The 19,713-nt window shown below is 35.6% G+C and overlaps 1 protein-coding gene across 10 annotated transcripts; it reads right to left on the bottom strand.

The window, feature by feature from the left end:
* Positions 1-1,842: 1,842 nt before the first annotated feature.
* Positions 1,843-19,640, bottom strand: RSRC2 (arginine and serine rich coiled-coil 2). Of its 10 annotated transcripts, XM_019648992.1 has the most exons (11): positions 19,479-19,640; positions 15,513-15,669; positions 14,262-14,305; positions 13,398-13,475; positions 11,633-11,845; positions 10,547-10,750; positions 8,855-8,977; positions 6,329-6,408; positions 4,152-4,381; positions 3,625-3,714; positions 1,843-2,817 (listed from the first exon to the last, which is right to left on the bottom strand). In XM_019648992.1, the coding sequence occupies exons 4-11, from the start codon at positions 13,403-13,405 to the stop codon at positions 2,638-2,640; spliced, it is 1,128 nt and encodes a 375-aa protein (XP_019504537.1). In that variant the 5' UTR covers positions 13,406-13,475; positions 14,262-14,305; positions 15,513-15,669; positions 19,479-19,640; the 3' UTR covers positions 1,843-2,637. The 10 variants fall into 10 exon arrangements, with proteins under 10 accessions (XP_019504537.1, XP_019504534.1, XP_019504531.1 ...); XM_019648989.1 differs by lacking the exon at positions 13,398-13,475; XM_019648986.1 differs by lacking the exon at positions 13,398-13,475 and having other exon boundaries at positions 11,633-11,823.
* Positions 19,641-19,713: the final 73 nt, after the last annotated feature.

Here is a 19,713-nt window from a genome sequence, read left to right as displayed (position 1 = left end):
GGGGGTGTGAATATTTCTTAGAAGTCTGACTTAAGAAACTTGTTTGAATAAATGATCATTTGAGATAGAGAACAATGGATACGGCTCAGGTTTGGGAGCAAAGAGGAAGTTCCATTTTGGTTATGTAGTACCTTGAGGCAACTTTATCCTTATAAGCAATAGAGAAGTAAAGACTGGTAGAAGAAAATTTTGAAACATTTGGTTAGACATCATTCGTATACTAAAGGTTAACATTTGCCCGGTCCAAGTTTTTATGGAAAGTAATGACCATGTAAGAGGATGAGATTGCATAAGGAATATAGAGAAGTCTAGGACTGGGTCTGGAGAAACCAAAAGGATGGGACTGAGAAGGGTGAGAGAATTACAGAAATTGAATGGCCAGCGTGGGAGAACTAGGAATGGGTCCCATAGAAATTACATTTAAGTATATAATTTAATCATCTTTGGCCTATTAAACTGATTAACTTACAATGATATATAAAATTTGTTTCCTCCTCCTTCCAACCTACTTAATAAGTGGTATTTAAATGGTCTAAGCTAGGTGGACTATAAACCCATCCAAGTTGGAACCTCATCTGAATTTGCCTTCAACACCTGTACGTAACTACCAAATCCTATTCTACCTTCCAAGTTGCCCTCAAAGCCAGTTTCTCTCACATTGTCTGTCCATCTTGCCTTAAATATCAGTGTGCTCTAGTTTTATTGCTCTGCCTGCCTCACCATTGTCTTGTATCTCCTGGACAGCAACTATGTTCCTGTTGCTTACAGGGTAAATAAAGCCTGAAATATCCATCATGGAGTACAAGGCTTTGAAATTAAAAGCACATTAACAGCCAGAAAATAGATAGCAAAAAGTTTTAAGCAAATAAAAAACTATGGAGTATGTTTCCCCTTATAAACTTAGTTCCAGTCAAAAGTTAACTGGCACCTTCCCCCGTCCCCCACTGCAATAATTGCTTCAAGTTTAATTATGCAACTTACAATTACCTCTGTCTCCCTCTAGCTCTGCACTGTCCATGGTAGCCGCTGACTACATGTGGTTAGCCCCCAACTGCGATGTGTTAAAATATAAAATACATACTGGATTTAAAATGTAAGTATAAAAATAAGAATGCAAAATCTCAAATAAAAATACTGATTATCTTAATTATTTTGGATATTTACTAAGTAAATTAGTTTCATGTTTAAACTTGGCTACTAAATTGCTGCTGTAGATGAGTGCAGGATGGACCATGTCATTCATGTATGGCCAGCTCCTAAAATATTGTAGAAAAAGAGAAAGCAGTTAACATGTACTTTCGTATCTGCTCTCCCTTACAAATCCATGCAAATTTTTAATGAAATTGGTTTGAGAAGGTATAGCTAAACTGAAAAATATGAATTTGACGCTAAAATGAAAAATCATGGTGTAATTTCCCCATAAACTTGATTTTGTCACTGAAGCATACCATTTCTCCAAAGAATTATTGTACTCTGGGAAAACTAATTTAAACATTTACCAAAATACACTAAAACTCTTTAATATTTTCCTATACCACAAAACATGCCTAACAAGCAAGTTAGCCAGTCTTAATAACTCGGGTATTTAAAGGTTTAAGTCTCACCGCTATTGTCCTTCTGGGTTATATTTTGCTACATTGTGGTGTTTTCCAAAGGAATTTTTTAGGGAAAGCTAAAAATTGACTCTTGTAATGAAAGCAAATGAATTACAAGTTCTGTAGTTCCCTCCCCCGCCACCAAATTTATGACCTAGTCAATTTAGTGACAAAGCAGTTTTCTAATATTTTAGTTTATGCTAGAGAAGACTTCAAAGGGATAATGAGCAAAGGGCATACAAAGAACTTGTTATAAGGCACTTTATTAAAATAAAAGTGCTTACATCCCCCCTTTAATGTATTAATCTGTTTCCTGAATAACATACGGAATAGTTAACAAATACTGTACACCAATTCTGTCCCTTATAATAGTAGGAAAACAGTATTGTTTTAATAAATTTGTTTATGCCTCCCAACTTCCTTTTACATTTTTGCGCACCACGGTATTGCCAATAGTGGTTAACTTTTTTTTAAAAAGGAATTTTTAGCCAGTGTTTTCTAAACGTAATTGCAAATGCTACAGAAACCATAAAACAAATTCAAATAAGAATTCCAGGTAACTTAAATTAACACCAGTTTTGAGAAAACCATTTTTATTATCATCACCACCCAGCTTATTTTGTGCTGGATTATGTACCAAATGGCCAGATCTTCTAAAGAACATCTACATAACATTTCATGTTTCAAGAGATGAAAATAACTGTACAAGGTTAAGTACAAAAGTACACAAGACAGCGGACACGAAAAACTCCATGTATGAGATTTTATCCCACCTGCAGCTTTTACATATTTGAAAAGTAGAGTTCATGAACTAAAAAATATTGTCCTTCTATAATCCTGTCAAGTTTAATGGAAGTGGGTTTAACCTGATTACAACACTAACACCAGTATCACTGATCTGATATTTACAAAAAATCGTATTTTTTCAATAAATTAAAGTCAATGCAACACCCATGCAAGCTAGAATGCTAGCTGTTTGGTGAACAAGGACCTGATCAGAACCAGAAGTCCATAAAGTCCCAAACATGAAGTGTGATCTTTTTCAAACTGCATCCATTCCTCGCATTGATGACGTGAAACCCAATCCCATTCCTCTTTGTGTGTGGGTTTGTGATCTTGCCATTTCATATTGAGCATCGAGATTTCTAAATACTTCTTCCTGTTGCTTCAAAGTCTTGTAACTTTCTTCATCAACTGAGCTACATCCAGCTTCATCTTCACTCTAAATATCAGAAAATATATTATTAAAATTAATTCAAATGGAAATAAAAAGTGCTTCTTTCATTTGACAGTACTGGTAAATCCCATTTTTAGGATACATACTTGACCTCAATTACTTGCATTCATTCATTCAACACCTATGGAGTACATGGCAATGTTCTTTCTAGGTGGTGGGATATAGCAGGATGTTTAACAAAAATCAATTTCATTTTAGTGGGCATGAGGAAGAACTTGAACTCGCCAGCTCAGTGCAGCTAAGTGTAAGCCATAATCTCTCTTCTATGAAAAACCAACTCCCTTAGTAATAACCATGTCTGAGTACTGGGATACGTTTCCAGGTTGTTGTATGAAATCTAACACTGTATCTGCAGTACACTTTACTCAGCAAAAGTTCAACTTTCTACATTTTTAAAAAAGCTTCCTTGAAACTAAAAATCAAGAAGGTCCTACTCCACCAAGTAGTTAACCTTAAATGAGCAGTATTTTTTTAAAGCAAATTAATTGCTTTTTACAATTTCATTTTAATTTACGAAGAGAAGCTTATGATCTCAAACACTGTTCACCTAAGGTATAAATACACAGTAAGAATAAAAAAACCCTGTTAATTTAAATCAAATAATTTGTATTGCCAGATAGAGATAACAATGTATTATTTTAGTTAATTCTGTGACATTAATGTGAACATAAAAAAGCACCAGAAAAGTATCCAGGCTGAAACATCACCAAAATAACTTGGAAGTCAAGAATCAATGTTACTCTGAAAATACAACTTAGTATGAGTTTTAATACGAAGTGTATATATACTCACCTTAATACCCATTAATTTCCTAAATTTGACATTTTGGTCCTTGTTTCCAAAATTCAATTTTTCCCATATTTCAGCAGACTGGGATTTGTCCTGTTAAAAGTAAGACACAGTGAACTTTTAGAATACATAAAATTTAAGTCTTTCATTGGGGTATTACATCTCGCCATAACATAGTGTAAAAGAAACTAGCATTTATGGCATTCTATCCATGTAGTTTATAATTATACTAAGATTTCTATTATAGAGTAATGAAGCAAAGATATATTCACTTCATAATGTATCTTATGAAAAAAACCTAAGCTCAGGAGTCTCCTTCTCCTTAATAAATACACAGTATTACCGGTTTTCTTTGAAAGCCACACTTACATCATGCATTTTTTTCAGCGTTTAATAATTGTGGCAAGTTAAACTATCCCAGCCACATTCTCAGATAAACCCAAACGAATCTTTTCTAATTCCAATTTGTTTTTTTCTACGCAATAGCTAATTAGGAAAAAATGACAAGAGAGAGGGATGCAAGTACTTACCCCTTCTTTCTTGCCTTGCCAAAGCATTTTCCTTTTCTTCTCTTGTTCGGCAAATTTCATTGGGTTCACAGCGGCTGGGTTGTAATAGCTAGGCACGGCTATTCCGGTCTCTGCCAAAGCTTTGGCCTGCAGGGCTGCCATCTGAGCCGCCATAGCAATCTGAGGAGTCACTTGTGTTCCTGATGCCAACAGGGCAGCAACATTGAGAACCGAACCTCCAGTGGCTGCAGCTGCTGACAAGAGACAGAAGTATGGATTTTAGACCAAAACAAACCTCCTGATTTGCAGTACTACGTAACTTATATGGTAAGAGTTACTAATTTGCAAAAAGCTGTATTTCCACCAAATATAAGGAAATGACTGAGTGTCAGGTTATAAAGCAAAAACATTTTACCAGTATTTACTAAATGCATTCTTAAATAGATATTTCTATATATGATCCCTGACATGTACTAAAACTTCATTGACTTTGAAAACGAAGAGAATTCTGCAAATAGTAAAAAGGTATGATTTCAATGGAAATGAACTATGGTGTTTGTAGCTTAACTTGTAACACAATGAAAACTTTTATTTGTATAATTCTTTGTAGTTTACAAAATGATTTCAGACATTTGAAACTCATATCAAACATCTGAAAATATTAAACAGGCATTGTGCATTTTACCAATACTAAAAAGTGAAGTACTGGGTCGGCCGAGTGGCACGTTGGTTAAGAGCTGGCTTGGGATGCCAGAGGGCCCTGGTTCAGATCCCATACATGAGGGCCAGTGACACTGCCCTCCACAGCTAAGATGTCGAACAACAGCTCGACATGGAGCTGGACTGCCATGAGTCGCTGGTGACCGCATAGGCTGCAGGCCCTGCTGCAGCGGGTTGCCATGGGCTACTGTGTGTAGCCAGCAGCCGCCGTGAGCGGCCATCCAGAAGCCGGCAACTGATCTGCCTTGCCCCGGAAGAGTGCAATGATGGTGCTAACTTGGGCCAGTGAAGCAACGTCCTCCACAACTAGACCGAAGAACAAAAGGACAGCAACTTGTCTGTTCCCCTGCCCCCAATTCCCCAGTGCTGTTCCCATTCCCAAATTCCCCAATAAAAATCTTTAAAAAATAAATAAATAGAATAGTAGTTTGTAAATTTTTTGATTACTTTGAAAAGTACCACTATTTACTAGGAAATGTTCAAAAAACAAAAAAAGAACACCTTCCAGGCTACATTTCACACAATTCAACGGTAAGTTCTCTCTGATCATTTTCAGTCACCCACAGGCAATGTTTGTGTTAAGTCTAAAAACTTGATTTCTTAAACAGTAATACATAATACGTATTTCCAGTTCAGGCCATCATCTTTAATAAACTGCATTTCTGGTCTGGCCGAGTGGCTCAGTTGGTTAAGACTTGGCTTAAGAGTGCGAGCTCTGAGCAACAGGGTTGACGGTTTGATTTCCACATGGGCCAGTGATGCTGCGCTCGAGTTGAGCTGTTATTGAGCTGCCAACAGGTGGCAGGATGGCTCAGCTGGTTTAACAAGATTGCCTGTTTGATGGTGGGCTACGTCCATCCACAACTAAGACTGAACTAGGTACCTTGAGCTGAGATGCCACCCGGATGGCTCAGTGGATAGAGCATGCGTTCTTAACAACAAGGCTGCTGGTTCAACTCCCGCATGGGATGGTGGCTATGCCCACCCGCAACTAAGATTGAACACAGCACCTTGTGCTTAGAGGCCACGAGCTGCTGATGGTGACTGGTGCCCTCCACAATGAAGACTGAAGAACAACAACTTGGCTGGTCCCCCTCCCCAATTCCCAACACTGTTCCACTCCAACTCCCCAATAAAATCTTTAAAAACAAATAAATAAATAAACTGCATTTCCAAAATCTGAACTAGAAGACACGTGCAGTGATGGCTACAGTGCTACGTGGACAAGAACAGTCACTATTTACTTGTCAGAATGACCTGCATAGATCAAATCGGAAATATAAATGCATTAAGATTTTATGAGGTAGGAAAGTAACACTAAAAACAAAATGTTCACATTTCAACAATAATTTTAAAAAAAGTTACAGCATACTGACAGGTAGTTGGGATTAGAGGTAGGTGAATTTTCTTCCTATTTTCTGAATTTTCAAATTTTCTACAAAGAAATGCCATACTTCCATAATAAAGAAAAAAATTACCTGCAGCTATTTCTTGTTGTTTTTGTTTTTCAACCATTTCCTTTTCTCTCTGTTCTTGTAACTTCTTTGCTCTTTCCAACCTGTCAAAGACCATTTAAATAAATTTATAATAACTCAATATAAACCAATATTTATGTTTATATTTCTCCGTGTGTATGCATGTGTAGATACAAAACACTTTATACACAATTTTAAATTAAGTTAAATACTTCCCCAAATTGGTATCTGCATGTGGGGAGAAAAAAGCAATCACTCTTACGAATGGTATCAGTCACAGCTAAAAAATATTTCAATACTGGTTTTAAACATTTAATTCACCAAATAGCCAAAAACTAGAATAGTTTTTATACAGTTCCCACACAGAAGGATTAAAAAAAGTAAAAATTATCCCATCTTTATCAGTGCTTACAGAAATAAGAATATTAAATCTTGCAAATGACATATTCAGAGCTGAGTAAATCGTAAGAGTGTATTAATTAGTAAAAGATGTTACCAAATGCTTCTTGGGGAAGGCTGATACAGAATAAGCCCAATCAAAACATGCAGATAATAATTTTTGTATTTAAACAGACCTTACTGTTATATAGCCTTCAAATTAATAAAAATTAAAACAAAAAAAAAACACCCCCAAACAAAAACGGGTACACAAACCCAAACTGCAACCCTTTATATAATCTAATAAAATGGGGAAAAGAACTTTTAGCATCTGAAAACATTTATTATTAACGAACTGAAGTCATGAAACACAAATTCATCACAAAATAAAAAGTTCACACTAACTTCACTAATGAATATTCATACTAATAAATGTGCTGCCAAGTCAGTATCTACTTCCTGTGTGACAAATCCTAAGTAATACCGTCTTCATAATGAGTTCCTGAAAGAGAAACCCTTTTTTTTTTAAGAATTCCTTGATTTACCAATTTAAAATTAAACGCCTCCCCTTTCTCCTTTGAATGTGGTATAAAGGGGCAAGAATTGGAGGAAAGCTTTTTTGTTTTGGAGGGTTACCAATAGTAAAATACAGCGGCAGTAAATTGGCATTTGCTTTAACAACTGAACTTCATACAAAAGAAATAATCTATAATTTTGTCCCCTTTTACTGAGCACACATGCAAAAACAACATAGTATAGACATGACTTAGGAATAAAAGTTTCTGATTAGGGGTAACATTAAAATATATATTATCATATGTTAAAAATATTTCCAAAGCATTTTTAAAATTCTGTCCTTATTGAAAAACAAAAAACAGCCTACACATTGTAGTTTTTCATTAACAAAATACCTCTTCAAATTTCAAGGTAGCCAAAAAGTAATCTGGTGTCCTGAAATACCATGAAATATTTCATGCAAACTTGTCATGTGAAAATCACTAAGTAGGTTATTTTTTAACTCAAAATTTTAGATGCCAGTAACCATTTCAACTTTAATAAAAGCCAAAAATTAAAACACAATAAAATTGTAGTAAGAAAGAATAAACTTTAGGGCTTAAAAAAATACCTGTCAGAATTAACGGACCATCCTTTATCAATTGGTTCAAATATTGTGGTTATTTCCTAATTCTGTTGATTTCAGTTTCAGAAAGAAAATGATTGACTACTATTGGATGCACATTTAAAATGGTCATTGCTGGTTTGGAATTAAAATGAACATCATTCACCAAAGTGAATGGGACGAAGAAGGGGTGAGCTCACACCTTTGCTGCTGCTGTTCAGCTGGAGTTTCTGCCAGGCTGGGTTCACAAGGCAGCAGCCCATCAGGTTACATTGTGATAACTGTATTTTTGTAATGAAAAAAAAAAATACAAACTCAATTTCATAAAGAAAAAAAAAACCCCAAAAACCAAGAGTAGTTTTCAGAATATGGGAAAACCTGCAAACAAGGACTTAGGTTTTCCTCTACTTCTTGCATCTCTAGCTGAGGCAGTTCTTTCAACGGTTTTGCAGATTTCAGTAAGATACTGCTGTGTGTGGTCCCACAATCACCCATTGTTGAAACATTAGAAAATTAAAAAATACAATGATCTCCCTATGCTGTCAGTAGTAAAATTTATAAAATCAAGTCAATTGGCTTAGAATGTTTATTATTTACCACCTTCAAAATGAGAAAACTGTTGACAGAATTATTATTTCAGACTGTTTTCTTGAGAAAGAAAAACAAAAAGACAAAGAAGTTTCAGAGGCAAAATTAACGAAGTTCTTAAATCAGATTTAAGATTTTTGTAAGTTTCAACTGCAAATAAAAAATATTCAGGAGTCTAGAGTTGAGAAGAATGAATCCATCATGAAGGAAATAAGAGGAACTGTTGCAGACATTGCACTTTTTCCGACTGTGCAGTAAGTAAATGTTTATGACGAGAATTAAACCACTTGGTTCTAGATCACAAGGATGCTACTAAGGCATTCATGGGTAGGTTTAACTAGTTGAATTTTCCTGACCGAAAGCATTCATTTTCTCCACACAATTGAATATCTACTTCAAGTTGAAAAGGGAAAAAAAATGCATCAAATAAAAAATATACACACCTCCTAGCTAAAGCTTCTTGTGCATCCATTGCTGTGTTTCTGCCCCTGAAGGGAGGTGGACTAGGAGTTTGGCTTAAACTTCTGCTAAATCTTCTTGGTTTTTCAATTCTCTTCTTTCTATCTCTGTAATAGATCATATTTTACACGTCTCAGTATGGCCAAGTAATAACAACTACTTTGTTGAATCAAAATCAATTATATTTACATGGTTCAACAGAAATCAAGCTGCACAGGAAATACATGTTGAACCCTTTCCTTTCCATCTCTGTCCTACATCTTCCACAGAGCTCAAGTTCCTTGAGTATATGGCTAGTTTTCTGTCAAGTTCCTTTAACCACCCATTACTGATGAACATTTAGGTTGTTTACAATCTTTTACTTAATATTACACCCAATATTGCAAAGACTAGTGTTGTACATTAGTCACTTGATACTTCTGTAGATCAATATGTAGAACAGATTCCTAGTAGTGGGATGGATAGGTTAAATGTTCCTAGTATTTAATCTAATGAATGAATGAATTTGCAGATATTTATAAAAAAAAATACATAGTATGAACCACTAAAACAGAAGAATTTGAAAAATAAAAGGTAAAAAATTCATTGCTCAGAATAAAAACCAACAGTCAAAACTAGAAATGTCATAAATAACAATCTGAATTGCCCAAATGGCAATTAAAAATGTAATGGTCAAATTACCATGTACCTTAATTCACTAAAGCTCATTCTTGGCAAAGTTCAAATTAGTAAACTACTACAAACTAAAACCACTGATTGAAAACTGATTAAACTGATCAAACAAGAAACCATATTACTGTAATAAGGTTAAGTCCACCTTTGTATTTCAGTCTTTTATAGACTGACTTAAGAAGCAATAAATTAACAAAAAAGCTTCCCCATTACTTTAGTCAGTATGTGACTATAGCTATAAAACATTAATTATGTACGAGTAGAGAATAAACATTTTCTGAATACTTAGAATTAGAAGTTTTCTCCCATGCTTATTACTGTACTTCCTATCTCAACAAATTAAAGCCTCCTCCAAATTAAGACAGAGTTTAAGCTAATCTTTTTTAAAAAAATTAAACTTACTGCGGTAACATTGGTTAATAACATACTAAGTTTCCGGTGTGTATTTCTATAACACATCATCTAAGCTCATCTTTTTGAGTTTCTGAGGTACTACATACAGCATGGTGGGTTAAGCACATACACTGACTTTTCATTGAGACACATTTTGGACCTGGTCTGGGTTTTACCATTTAATAACTGTATGGGCAAGTTGCTTAACCTCTCTAAGTCCAATGGGCCTACCTCATAAAACGCTTATTTTGAGAATCAGATGACTAACATATGGAAAGTGCTTTGCCATGATATATAGCACAAGAAAGGGATGCGATAAATGTAAGCTATTGTGATTATAAAATAGGCACAATGAATCCAGTGTTCAAAACAACTCAAGTAATTTTAATGGGACTATTCAAACCTGCACTTCACAGGAGATCTGATCAAATCAGACCATGTGAGAATGCTCTCCATCTGTATTTAGGTTTGTTCTTTCTTGATCAGGATGTGATTCAAGTATTTTATAATATGTAGATAAATTCTGATCCACAATTTAAATATTCTCACACTGACATAAGACAAACAGACCCTATGGGGCCTAGCTGATCCGAATCAACCTAAACACCTACCGACTTCTACTCCTTGTCCTACTCCTGCTTCTACTCCGATGCCTGTGTCTTGATCTTGAGCGAGAACGAGATCGTATCCGCCGTTTTCTTTCTCTGCTTCTGGATCGTGATTTTTTCCTCTCCCTGCTTCTGGATCGTGACTTCTTCCGCTCCCTACTCCGAGATCGAGACTTCTTCCGCTCCCTGCTTCTACTCCGATGACGCCTGAAATTAAAGGACACAAATTTGTAGTTAGAGTTGTGTCTTTTCAATTACAGACATTATGAATTAGTTATCTGTAGTGTATGCAGTAAAGACAGGCAATATACTACTCTGTAGGATATACAGAAAGGATAATTTGAGGTTTTTAATGGCAGGAGTTATAACAAAAATTTGACCTTTGTTCTTGTTTGATGATGACTCTTGGGGAACACAGTAAAGCTATATAACATGTCAAAAATGTAATGCATCCTACCTCAATTTAAGATTAATATTTCAAGTCTATGGCCTTACTAATCTATTTATAAAATTTAAGCATAACATACTTAAGTTAATCTACTACTGAAATATTTTGACCAACTCTGATAGTACATATTCCCCACAGAAATCTCCAAATACTGGTTCTTAAAACAAAATTACAACCTCACAAATGTGAGCCATGACTCAGTTTCTCAAATTTTTTTCATCTATACCACAAGAGAAAATCTAGATTAGGATTTAGCAGCAAACAAATCCTACATTAGCAATGTTAAAAGGATTATGTTGGCTTAAATTATATAAGCATAGCTCAGCAATGATTTTTTTTCACTGCAAGAGACACACAAATAAGAAGTTAAAAAGAAATATATAGTCGCTGATGGATTAAGCGTAATGATCCCTTATACCCCAGTCTTGGACACCATTACTGCTGCCTTTATAGAAAGCAAAGCCCAAAAGATACCAGCTATTAGCAGACATTAGTGAGCATAGGAATAGACCAAGTTAGCAAAAAATATCAATGTTCCAGTTAAGATTTGGGGGGATATTGCTGGATTAAGGAGAAGCTTTATGTAACCGAGGAGCTCCTTCGAAGGCACTAACTATACTATAAACACTGTAATTACTTACCTTTCCCGAGACCTAGATCTCGAGTGACTTTTGCCTCTTGACGACTTTCTTTCTTTGCGTTTGTGTCTGTCCTCACCATTTTCAGATGAATTGAGTCGTTCTCTTCCTTTATCGGAACAATGTTCTTTGTCATTATGTTCCTCAGACTTGTGTTTCTTAGAGGATTTATCTTTGGATTCATGTCTTCTTGCCTGTTTTAAGAAGAAGTTGGTTCTTTCAGGAAAATAGTGCAACAAAGAGAGTTAGTATGGGTATCAATGAACAAAAATGTTGTGATGCAACATTAGTAACCTTAGGAGTGTGTGGCAAATTTAAAAACTGATCTAGTTTCACATCACCCACATGTTGCAGGTGTACATTACTAATTTTAATTTTTCTTTATAAATCCCCAAAATATTTTCAATACCACAATTAAAACGATTTCCAATGTGACTATTAAAAAACCATTATGTCAGAGAAACAGGCATCCCTAATGTTTCTTGTCTAAAGTAAGGGAAGTACACATGTATCAAAAACTTTAAAATTTTTCCAACAAACCTTTTAGATGAACAGACCAAGTATGGACATCAATTTTAAAATCCAGAATACATAATATTAGAAGTTTAAAAAGTAACAATAATGAAGATAATAAGGACACAAAGAAATGCACCAGAAAATGCATTTCAAATTATGTAGCTAAGTAAAATTAATTTTACTAAGTATTATTTTCTGCAATTTCAAATTACTTTACACAGAGTTGAAGTGTCCTTTTTATAGCTATCCTGCCACAGCCTCTCTAAAAGACGTCTCTTGATTTTTCTCCCAATGTCTAAACTCTGAGGCAATCACTTTTCATCTTGCAATATCCCAACAGGCTTGGAGTTCTATTACATTTCATGTACCTAGGATAGAAAACGGCAACCATATCTGTTTTAATTTTTATGCAATCAAACTAGGTATAACAATTAATCCCCACACCATTATACAATACATACTTCTCCCATACTCTGAAGGATTAAAAACCAAGGCTTTCACTTTCACAGCATATGCATTCAGAGACTGAGCTAAAATTAATTATATGATCAAGTCTCCATCCTACACTCACACCTAATTAGGAAGTGCTATAAACATTAGATTTCCCCACATTAATATTTGTCAACTCCATTTTGTAGCTAAAGTTTAAAATCCTTCACATCTCAGAATCAAATTTTAAAGCTGGAAGGAGACCCAGATCCTCTCGTTCCTCTTACTTTATTATGTATGACTAAACTAAGATCTAAAGTCACAAAGCTACATACATGGCAGCAGAGCCGAACCCAGACCCTATGTTCTGATGCTCAGGCCACTGCTTTTGCACAATAGGACACTTATCTCATGTTTCCCAAAACAGACCATAGCATATTTCTTTCCACTCAAGATTAACTTTTCTTAAAAACAAAAAACTTGGCCACTTTAGAACATGCATGATGACATATCTGAAAATGATGATAGTATGTAATTTATTATTTTGCAGAAAAATTAAGAGACCTGGAGACACATCTAAATTTTAGTGTCATTGTCAGTTCTCTATAATATGAGCTTATAAAAAATATTTCCTTGATTTTGCCATATAGTGGCAAACTGGACAAGCTTTAAGTGGTTAAACTTTCAAAGGTTTTAGTGTATTTCAAACCAGTTTTATCAAATGTTAACATTACTATTAATTTTTTTTTTTAAAAACCATTAAACCCTTAACTGATTTAAGATATACTTAAGGGAAATAGGAGTTTGAATGACTAATAGTTACCTTATCATGAAGTAGGCTTATTATTTTGCTATCTGAGTCTGCAGCGTCTTCAGTTCAGTCTCTTCGCGCATTAGCACGCTGAGTATGATTTATTATAGAAATGTTATCATGTGAGCTAAACAAAATAGTCATTTTCACAAAAACTCTCCTAAATTAAAAATTTAACAGAGCTTCCATTAGGGGAAGAGGTGAAGTCCCTGCCCGCATTTGTTTCAGGAGTCCCTTGCCCAGCCCCCGTAAAATTCTGCTCCCTTTTTGGTCGCTGGTCCTTCTCTCCCTTGATGGCTCGCCCCTTGTCTTCTCAGGTGGGTGAGCAAGTTAACTCCTTCGCAATACAGCTGCTGCCTTTCTTTTTCCTCAAGTTTTGCTATCACCGCCACCTTTCCAGCTATCTCTCACTGACACTTGAATTTCAAAATTCAGTACCGTGATTACGGAACTAGAACTCACTAATGAAAAGAGGACTCGTTACCTTCCATAAAGAAAAAGTAGCCCATAATAGCTAGGGTATTGCTAATTTAGAAGTCCTGAGCGGTCATCAGGCATAAGGAGACTCGGGACCTCAGATTAATGGAAGCTCTGTGTGACAGGCCTAAAAAAACCAATCATATTCTTCATATGAAATTTTTATTGTGAATATTTTCACAACATAATAAAATTAAGTTTTTGAATGAACTTTTCAGATAAACAACTATCTTCTTGAAAAATGATGAATCCAAATCATGCTTATTTTATAACCCAATCAACCTTTCAAATTTCAAGTTTTGGTACTTACCTTGACAGTATCATATATGCACATAAACATTTCTACCAGATACTTTACAAGTATTTTAAAGTGCCTATTCACTACAAAGTGTTAATTACCTCTTTGCTTCTGCTCCGGCTCCTGTGTTTTCTTCCTTCATTATCTGTGAACACACAAAAATTGACCATAAGCAAAGATACAGAAACAACTCAAACACAAAACTTCAATACTCATATAAAGAGTAACTTCCAGTCCAACTGGCTAACTAAAGAGTCTACTTGCTAGTTCTCTTCCCCAAACTACTTTTTTATGGCAGGGTAGGATTATTTTACTAATTGCCATACAACAGCAAACTGGACAAGTTATTCTATTATTAACATTAATACTGCACACACTTGAAACAAATCAAGCAATCTGAACAAAGAAGAATATAATCAAGAGCAACAAAAGTTCCATGACAAGTCCAAACAGACGGCCTTTTAGGCAGATGAAGACTCATAGTAGTTTACAAAACATTTTGATTAGCCCATCTTGTTCCTAGTCCATAGTAAATTTATAAAGGGGTGTATTAGAGGCAAACAATTAAGAGCAAAAAAACGCAAGAGAAAATAAACAGGGTGAATTACATTTGTTATATGTAGTCAAAAGGCTGCTATAGTTTAGAAAAATTCCCACTCAAAATTGGTTATAATACTGTAGTTTCAAATACATAGGTAAAAACTACATTTGAACCATTCTATGGATGATTATCTGTGGACACAAAGGCTAAATAGAGCTTGGGCCTTAACTTTTGCTCGTTACTATTCTACTTCTCACTTAATACCTCAGGTAGCAATACCAGTTTTCTTAAAAAAAAAAAAAAAAAAAAAAAAAAGCAAGACACGCTTTTTATATTATATCAGTCTAGTATTTTAGGGAAATGAAGAGGAGCATTTCTAAATGCCAAACCTCTTGCTTCAGAAATAGTCTAACATTAAGTTTAAAAAGAACAAGGTTAAAAGTGTTCTTGCAACTTATGTCAAAGGATGTTAAGTTCAGAATAATATACTGCTCTCTAAACATCTTTCAAAATATTATTTTGCCAATGCTGAAAGAATGAAACTTAATCATCAGGGTTAACAAATAGTTACTATGATACAAATTTAAACATACATTGTTGCCTCTGGACAAGTTATAAAATTTCTGCCTTAGGACATTTCTATTTATAATTGAAAAATTATCCAAAAAATTACCACTGGGCTTTCAGTATCAACTTCTAAACTGGGAGAACACATTGTTACTATCAATATCAATAAACCAACTTTACGTCATAGACACATGAATTATAACTAATGCTGGGAGTGTTTATTGCCATTTCCAACAATTCATACCTGACTTTCGTTTTCTTTCTCTTGACCTTGATCGTGATCTTGAATAATGATGTTTTGATGCTCTAGGAGAAACAGATACATCTGACTGCTCTTTTTTCTTATCTCTATCTGGGGATGTCTTTTCTGGGGCTAGTCCATCTCGTTCCGTATCACTAGCCTAAAAGTTTAAGGAAAAATGATTTTAAGTTCTTAATTACATTTTAAATACTTCCAATTTCTTAAGAGAGGGAGCAAACACAGTCATCCCTGAATTTTACAACGCCCCCCACCCCATACACAAATTAGAGTGGCTGATTTCCAAATAGCTAAATATGCTTTGTACCTGATAAATAGGCCTGAATATATTGAAATGACTAACCCAATAACAAAGACATATGTGAGATGTATCTTTAATTTTTAAATCATTTTTATAACTTTCAAAACAATGGGGGAAAGGGGAAATACGGGTTCCTCCAAGTAGTTCCAAAAAACATTCAAACAGAAAATATAGTCCATTTTAGAATTGTGAACGCAATTAGTCAACTTTACCAATACTTTTATTTTAAATTAGCATATACTAAAAAGACATTTTAAATGAGCTGTTAAAAGTTAATGACTCAAAACTGTAAAAACTTAAACAGCGGAAAGAACGCTTCTGAAAAGAGTAAACAGAAAGTTAACTTACCTATCTGAGAACCCAACTTTAATTTCATTAACCCTCTTTAATGAAAACAGCCCCTTGGCACAGTGCTGCTTCAAAATATGGTCTGCCTCTCCTCACACACGCTCTGGGCTATGGAAACATTAAGTTGTTTCTGCTTTAAAGCATTTTGAAGTTATCACAATAGATTAAAAATAAATTAAAACAGTCAAAGTGCACAACACACTCTTTCAGGGAGGCCTGATTTACCTCAAAGAGTGGGTTCCCTCATCTACATGATCACTTCTTTGTTTTCGAGGCAATTTCACCTGCCTTGCCCATAACACAGTACTCAGCACAAAAATCAATCCATGTTTAAGGAACAAATGAATTCCAGTTATTAATTTTTTTCCATTAAAAAATATTTCTGTGGCTCTGCTAAACTGTGTGGCCCAAATTACAAATAACAAGAGTACCACAAAGGAAAAAATTGATTTAAATGAGTCACAGAATAGATAGTATACCTGGGGAGTAGATTACTTAGGACAGGGGTTGGCAAACTATGGCCCTTGAGCTAATAAGAATGGTTTTTACCTTTTTAAAAGTGTTGTTAATGCAAGAGAACAAGCCAGCAAGGAATGTGACAGAGACTCTACTGTGTCCACAATGCTTAAAATATTTATGATCTTGTTCCTTACAGAAGCAGGGTGGATTGGATTACTATGGAATCACTACAAATTTTCAGTAGGAGGAATAATCACATAATAATGAACTTCTTCCCTTAGGAAGATTAGTACAGAAAACAAACGCCAATTAAACTAAATAGGGGGTATTTTAACAAACAAAGCATGAGAGGCTGCATTATTTCAAATCTTTACCGAATATCAAAAATGTGCCAAACTCCATGCTATTCCAGGAATAAAGTGATAAATTAAAAGAGAAGGGTTTATAGCCTAGTTGGAATTAAAGACATAAATTATGTGTTAAGCCGCTAATGACAGTACCAAAAAACCCCAGTAACAGAAAAAAGGAATCAACTAAATACTGGAAAGGCTCTCCCCTTCAAGCTTACAAAGCCTGTCCAGTTTTCCCTGTAGCTATGTGATTCCTGCAATCATAACATTTTTGTGCTGAAAGGCTTCCATCCCTTAGAATTGAGTTCAACTTGCTCATTTTACAGGTGAGATGCAGCAACATCAGCTGACTCACCTAAGATGGTACCCTTTGCTGTACACTATTAATAAGTGACACTGTATCACACACTTAAGGGTGATTATTTTCACAACACTGATCATTTTCTTTTATTCTTGTTCTCATCATCCTTAAGGACTATCTCAGATACACCTGTGATGTACTAAGTATTGGTAAAGCTTACACTTCATAAAAAGAAGCCGTCACAAAAACCTGAAGCACTGCTTTCACTTTTCCCAGTGCACACCACTTTTCTCCTGAAGAGAGGCTGCATCAGGAACCACTGGCACATCGCACTTTTACCGAGATTATGACTAGAATTGAAAACAACATTTCCATGGAAAAGCCAGCATCTAGCCAGGCAGTAAAAGCTTTTGGTCAATGGTTTATTTAACTAGCACATGCTTAACATCACAGAAGCCTGGCAATGGGATGACAAATGCCCTCGGCTTAAGGGAAGCCACCATGTGATACAAACTTACACCAAATAGCCATTTTCATCTGTAAAATATACCATAGGAGATCACCAAAACCACCCTATCACTGAACAGATATGATAGGTGACCGCTTAGCTCATGCAAAACTTTTATTTCTGTGAGCCTATTTTATAGCAGCAGAATCAAAATATTCTCCCCCCAAATCAATTGAATATTAACATGTCTCTGAAAATTCCTAAGCTTTATTTTGACTTATTAGGGATCTCTACATATAAACCTTAAATGTTAACTGCAAAACTACCCTCTACTCTAGCATTTGCTCTATTAAAAAGTCTGTTCCTTAAAATTTACATCTGGTTTAAAACCCTAACAACACCTAAGACATAGGATACAAATCTTTTCCCAGTGCAAAGAAGGAAGATGGGATTTAATACTAGGCCCCTTCTCCAGTGAATTGTCTTTTTATTGAATGAGGGACTGCAGAAACAAATGTTTGAATTGATTTCATTTTTTAAAAATATTGAGCCCCAGTAAAATATAAATTTTTACTTAAGTATACTAAGAGGCCTAAAATACTATTTAATTAAGAAAAAACATTAACTTGATCAGTTACATAAATGCAGAATAGCTTGCCAACTATTTGAAACCTTATTTAAAAAAAAAAATCGGTTCCAAATTCAGTCAATTTCGTATGGGGCGGGGGGCCGACCATCCTTTCTAATTCCAGGCATCTCAAATATTAGGAACAGTAAAGTAAATGTTTTCCGTTATGTTTACCAGTCTTTTATTTTCAAAAATGATAAGATAAATTTTGAATCACTGGAAAAGAAATGCAAATTGCCTGCATTTTTCTTTTAACAGGATAAGTAAAAACGAAGTAATCACACAATAAGGCGACGCATCAGAACTGGGCATCTAATGCCCAAAGCAGGCTTATTGTTCAGAAGAGATCACTTAAGAACTGTAGGTTTTATTTAAGGTTAAATGGGTCAATGACGGGTTCTTTAAAAATTTAAAGGAGCGACTCCGAAGATAAAGCTTCATTATAATGCTTCCCCAACACTTCAAAAACGATTACATCACGAGCTGCTCCAGACACCGAGCAGCAATAGGAATTCGTAATTCCAAAGCTTTATCAAGCCGAATTGTTACTCTCTTTCAGCAACACCTTCCCTAGTTCTTTACTAAGGTCCTTCACAGACAAAACACGAATTGTAATTATGTAATGAAAAGTCATTTTGTTGAATGCAGGCAAGAAAACAAAAATCGCTACAAGCCTCCACTCTTTTAACAGTCTAGCTCTTTAACAGGCCCTTTCTGACCCAGTACTTTTCAGAGACCAGCCGATCCCTTTCCTCTCTTCCCCAGCACTTCCCCGCCGCGAATTCCCAAGCCCTAATGAAACTCAATATAAATCACTTAAGCAGAGCAAGCTAAACTAGAGGAAGGTCTGTGGGCCGAAAGGAACTCTAGAGAGCTGAAACAGAAACGAAGAAAGTTCTGGAAAAAAAAAAAGACACTCCCGGCAGCTCCCAACCCCCATCGACGCCGCCTTATTCCCCCTCCCTACAGCAGGCAGCCATGATAGCGGGCGAAAAGGCGGCCGCGGCGCCATTTTGTCCACACACGAGCGGGTAACAGCCCTGGGAGTGGTTCACTCACTCTTTGGGAGAGTAGAAGAGAAATAGCCTTGGCTTCAAAGTCGGATTCGGCACCTACCGCCATAGTCCAGAGTCCTGGCCGCTTGAGCGGCGCCTCCACTTGCTGCTTTCAACACTACTGGCCGCCCTGATACTTCGCCACAGACTAAATGGCTCCGGCGAGAGACCCGGATGGCACAAAGGGGATGGAGGCCCGGCGCGTCGCACAGCTTGCTGGGATGAAAAGGGGTGGTGATAAGGCTTTCTATAGCAACGCGGTTCGAGGCGGTGATTGGTTGTTCTTTGGAAGGGGG

The sequence above is a fragment of the Hipposideros armiger genome, unplaced genomic scaffold, assembly GCF_001890085.2.
Source record: "Hipposideros armiger isolate ML-2016 unplaced genomic scaffold, ASM189008v1 scaffold_128, whole genome shotgun sequence".
In the NCBI taxonomy this organism is placed as follows: domain Eukaryota; kingdom Metazoa; phylum Chordata; class Mammalia; order Chiroptera; family Hipposideridae; genus Hipposideros; species Hipposideros armiger.
This window is presented reverse-complemented; position numbering and strand designations above follow the sequence as displayed.

Bases quoted from the DNA above. Each gene is read 5' to 3' on its own strand.
- RSRC2 (XM_019648983.1), bottom strand. From the start codon at position 19,484: ATGGCGGTAGGTGCCGAATCCGACTTTGAAGCCAAGGCTATTTCTCTT. The intron at 14,306-15,512 runs GTATGAATTGTT...GTGTGTTCACAG, and splicing joins AGAAAGAAAACGAAAGTCAG to ATAATGAAGGAAGAAAACAC. The intron at 6,409-8,854 runs GTGTGTATATTT...GGTCTTTGACAG, and splicing joins CAAGAAGCTTTAGCTAGGAG to GTTGGAAAGAGCAAAGAAGT.